General features: G+C 39.0%; 1 protein-coding gene across 1 annotated transcript in view; it reads right to left on the minus strand.

Annotated features, from left to right (window-relative positions):
• Nucleotides 1-2,766, minus strand: part of SH3TC1 (SH3 domain and tetratricopeptide repeats 1) — a gene marked incomplete at its 5' end in the record, with an annotated part of 9,533 nt that extends 6,767 nt beyond the window's left edge. Inside the window, 2 exons of the mRNA XM_010285958.1 lie at nucleotides 200-380; nucleotides 1,078-2,766. Of these exons, the coding sequence (XP_010284260.1) occupies nucleotides 200-380; nucleotides 1,078-2,766 (1,870 nt within the window). The remainder of the gene's footprint in view (nucleotides 1-199; nucleotides 381-1,077) is intronic.
• Between the last annotated feature and the right edge of the window lie 1,205 nt (nucleotides 2,767-3,971).

Consider the following 3,971-nt stretch of genomic DNA (forward strand, 5'->3'; position numbering starts at 1 on the left):
TTGATAGTTACTTGAAAAAAAAAAAAAAGTGATGTCTCCACTAGCACTGGACCCTTCAATTCTAATAAAGTGTATTGGCAAGGCAGAGTGGAAAAAAATAATCAATCATATTCAGCTGTTGCAAAACTTGGGATCCTTTAGCATGACAGGAAAGTTACAATCAGAATAAAAGCAAAGTCATTCAGCATGTCTCTCTTACCTTTCTGTTCCTAAAGACAAATAGAGCTGACTAATGGTTTCCAAAATTTGTCCCTCCAGAACTTTGTTGGACATCTTTCTAGCTAAAGATAGTTGATATTCATTGTAGATGACACACTGAGCCTCATTGGGAGCAACAGTACTGTAGAACTGACACAGCAGTTTAATTGCTTGTAGTTGACCTAGGAGAATAGATTGGAAATACTAACATGAATCTCTGTTTTCAAAAGAAAGTTAAATTAGGTTTTTTTAAATTAAAATAATTCATTCTTACTGTTGTACAAATTCAGCACAGTCAATGAATAACAACATAAAAGTCATAACAAGGCAATTCCACTGCCAGTTTCTTCACCCCCAAAATTATCAAAGAAGTTACTTCAAACGTGATCTTTAAAGTAAAGTCATAAAACAGTCCCCTTACCTGTATAAGCTGCTTTAATGATGGTAGCAAGAATAAATAAATAAAGCATGGGTCTTCTAAATACAACTACTTTATGCAAAAGTAATCCAGATTACCAATTGTTTTCATACCTTTAAACTCAGGTCTGGTGCTCTTTGCACTACCAATGATATCATAACTATTGTAAATATTATTGAACATAGAAATCTCTAGACTTTTTAGTAATTAAGTTATTTAGGTTTTTTTAACATTTCATTTTCCTCTATCATTTCTGACAAACCTAAGTAACACCAGAAGAGCAAGCCAACAGGTACTTATTTCTCCACCATTATAGGACAGAGCAAAGATTTCAATCACTTCAATAACTGTCACATCACTGGACATAAAATGTTGTTTAAGGAACAACTATGACATACCTATATAACAAACATTCCCAGAGTATGTTTTGTAATTTAGAGAAAAAAAAAAAAATTACTCACTTTCCAGATGACTTGTCTCCATTGCAACTAAAAAAGCCCATTCATAATAAAACTTTGCTTTTTCTCTTTGAGTTCCATCAACATAGTAACATCCCAACTGAAGGAGGACTTGGATAAAATCTTGGCCACAGTCCTCACTTGGAAGTTTAGAGAATAGCTTCACTGCCCTGATATAATAATGTTCTGCCAGCTTGCTGGCTGCTGTATGCAGGCAGAGTGCCCCAAAATTAGCCAGGGCTATAGCTTGGTTACGAATCATGTTGGTCTCTTCTGAAAGATGCAGTGCTTTGTAGTAGTTCTCAGCAGCTTCTTTTGTATTGTTTGTTCTTTTCAGAGCAATAGCAAGCATATTATAAGCAGTTCCTAGTTGTTGAGGATTGCTCCAGGAAGAGTCTACAACAGCACTTAAAATGGCTAAAGCCACATCATGCTGCTTGTAAAGAATGTATAACCAAGCAAGCGAAACCAAGTAGTTAATAGTTTCCTCTGGCTTAGCAGAAACATCAGTCTCCAGTGCCTTCATCATGTAAACAATGGCTTTTCCATACCGTTTGTGGTGGCTGTACAGTTTTGCTAAGCTAAGATAGATAGTGCTACATAGTCCTTGCTGCTCATTAGTAAATACAGAGGAAAGTGCTTGTATGAGGTAAGGTGCAGTTTGTGATGGGAGTATTTGTCCAAGTTTTCTCAAGCCGTAGAGCTTGGGAGCATTTTTGATGACTAAATCAATCCTTTTCAAGGAATCAGTTAAAGTATTTGAACTCTGCGAAGAGGCAACCTTTATGCAACTTAACACAATGTGTGGCAAGCACTTTTCATTGTAGGATTCTGCTAGTTTGAAATAACAGTTCTTTGATAAGTTGTTTTGTAAACCCAAGTCATTAAGCAACAGTTGAAGCCTTTCCAGAAATGGCAGTGCCTCTTCATGCTGTTTGCGGGCAATGTAATGTTTTGCCAGAAGAAAGCATGCTCTTGCCTCTGCATGTTTGTTCTGGCTGAAAATTGTCCTCTTCAGAGCATACTTTAGAATATCTGACTCCAGCTCAGCACTGCAAATGTAGTTGGGAATTCCCATGAGAAGAGATGTAGCCTTGTCAATAACATGAGCACATTTTTCTTTGTTCTTCTGCGTCAAGTAGATGACTGTTAGGTTTGTATAAAGAGCAATTACAAAGTACAAATCACTAAACCCTCCAGCTACCGCTCCCAACGCTTCCTCAAAATACACCCGAGCTTGGGAAAACTTCAGCTTTTTAACACTGAGCCTGCCTAAGAGAAAACACAGCCTTGCTAGCGCCCAGGACATGCCTGCTTTCTTTGCTGCTTCCCTTGCTAATCTAAAAAAGTTAACCAGTTCTTCTTCTTCTGAAAATCCATAAAACATGCTATTGATAAATGGGTAAGAAAAATGATACAGGTTTTTGAAGTTTCTGTCATACTCTTTCCTATTTAAGAAGAGCATCAATGACTCAAAGATATCAGGTGCTTGAACATCATCTTGACATATGTGGAAGCAAGGCCCTTCAGGTGGAGGAAAGTTGTCCATATTTGGAGAGCTAGCAGAATCCTTGCCATCAGTAGTTGGCTCTTCTGCCTGGGTTGCCTCCAAATTCTTGAAGTTCTTCAGGAATTCTTCTATCTTGCCATTCTTGCTAGTGGATCCTGTGCTGGAATGTGAACTTGGAATTTCTGAAATTCAAAAATAAATTACAGATCACAACTTCATGTGTGCATGCACACGAAGATCTACTGATGTTTTTGTTAGTCTATCAAAGAAGATATTGTTAGGCCAGGCCCTGACCCAACACTAACCCAACTGAATCATAGAATGATTTGAATTGGAAGGGACCTTAAAGATCAGCTAGTTCCAACCCCCCTGCCATGGGCAGGGACACCTTCCACTAGACCAGGTTGCTCACAGCCTCATCCAGCCAGGCCTTGACCACTTCCAGGGATGGGACATCCACAACTTCTCTGGGCAACCTGTTCCAGTGTCTCACCACCCTCATAGTGAAGAGCTTCTTCCTAATATCTAACCTAAATCTACCCTCTTGCAGTTTAAAACCATTACCTCTCATCCTATTACTACACTCCTGATAGAGTTTAATGTTAATTCAAACTGGTTTGTGTCTGAGTGTATGCTCAAAAAGTATAAACTGAGTGAATATTCTCTGTTCTCTCTGTGTGTATATGAGTGAGTGAGATCTGCCAATGAATTACAATCCAGACTAGCTGGTAAGTAGGAGAAGACCAGAATCTGGAAAGACCCAGCATCTGAACAGGAGGCTGGAGAAAGGGCCCAAGGTCAGGGCATGGCTGGACTTCAGGTCCAAGGGAACTAACTGTGAGTTTGAGCACACAAGTTGAGTAAGGGTATGCCTATGTCTTGATGGAAAACTAAGGCAGGGAGGGTACGTAAGACTGAGCTATTTGGGTTGTTGAAGTCTCATGTGAGTGCTGTGAGGGTGCCCGCAAAGGTCCTGTTCTCTTGTCCACGTTGTATGTGTGTGGCCAGCCATATGTGTATAATGTGTAATAAGATTTCTTCTTTCAATCAAATACTAACCCTGATTCTCTTCTGGCACAGATTAACTTTCTCAGCATTACCAAGTTTGTGGTGGTCATTGATCTAAAATCATCTAGTACTGACATTGTAGAGTATCTTACAAATATAATGAAAACATGCCACCATTTCTTTAGTCCTCCCACTGTTATCCAGCCAAAGTGATAGGGCAGGGACTAGGGATGCAGTTTGCAGTCATAGCATAAAGCTTACAGCTGCATATCAACAGGAGCTTATTGAAGCTGCAGATTTAGAGCTGTTTCCTTAGAGTCTCATTTCTGAAACTGTTCAGCAGAATTAGAAATATAAAAAATGGTATTTAGAAAAATGT

The sequence above is a fragment of the Phaethon lepturus genome, unplaced genomic scaffold (assembly GCF_000687285.1).
Source record: "Phaethon lepturus isolate BGI_N335 unplaced genomic scaffold, ASM68728v1 scaffold21264, whole genome shotgun sequence".
Lineage (NCBI taxonomy): Eukaryota > Metazoa > Chordata > Aves > Phaethontiformes > Phaethontidae > Phaethon > Phaethon lepturus.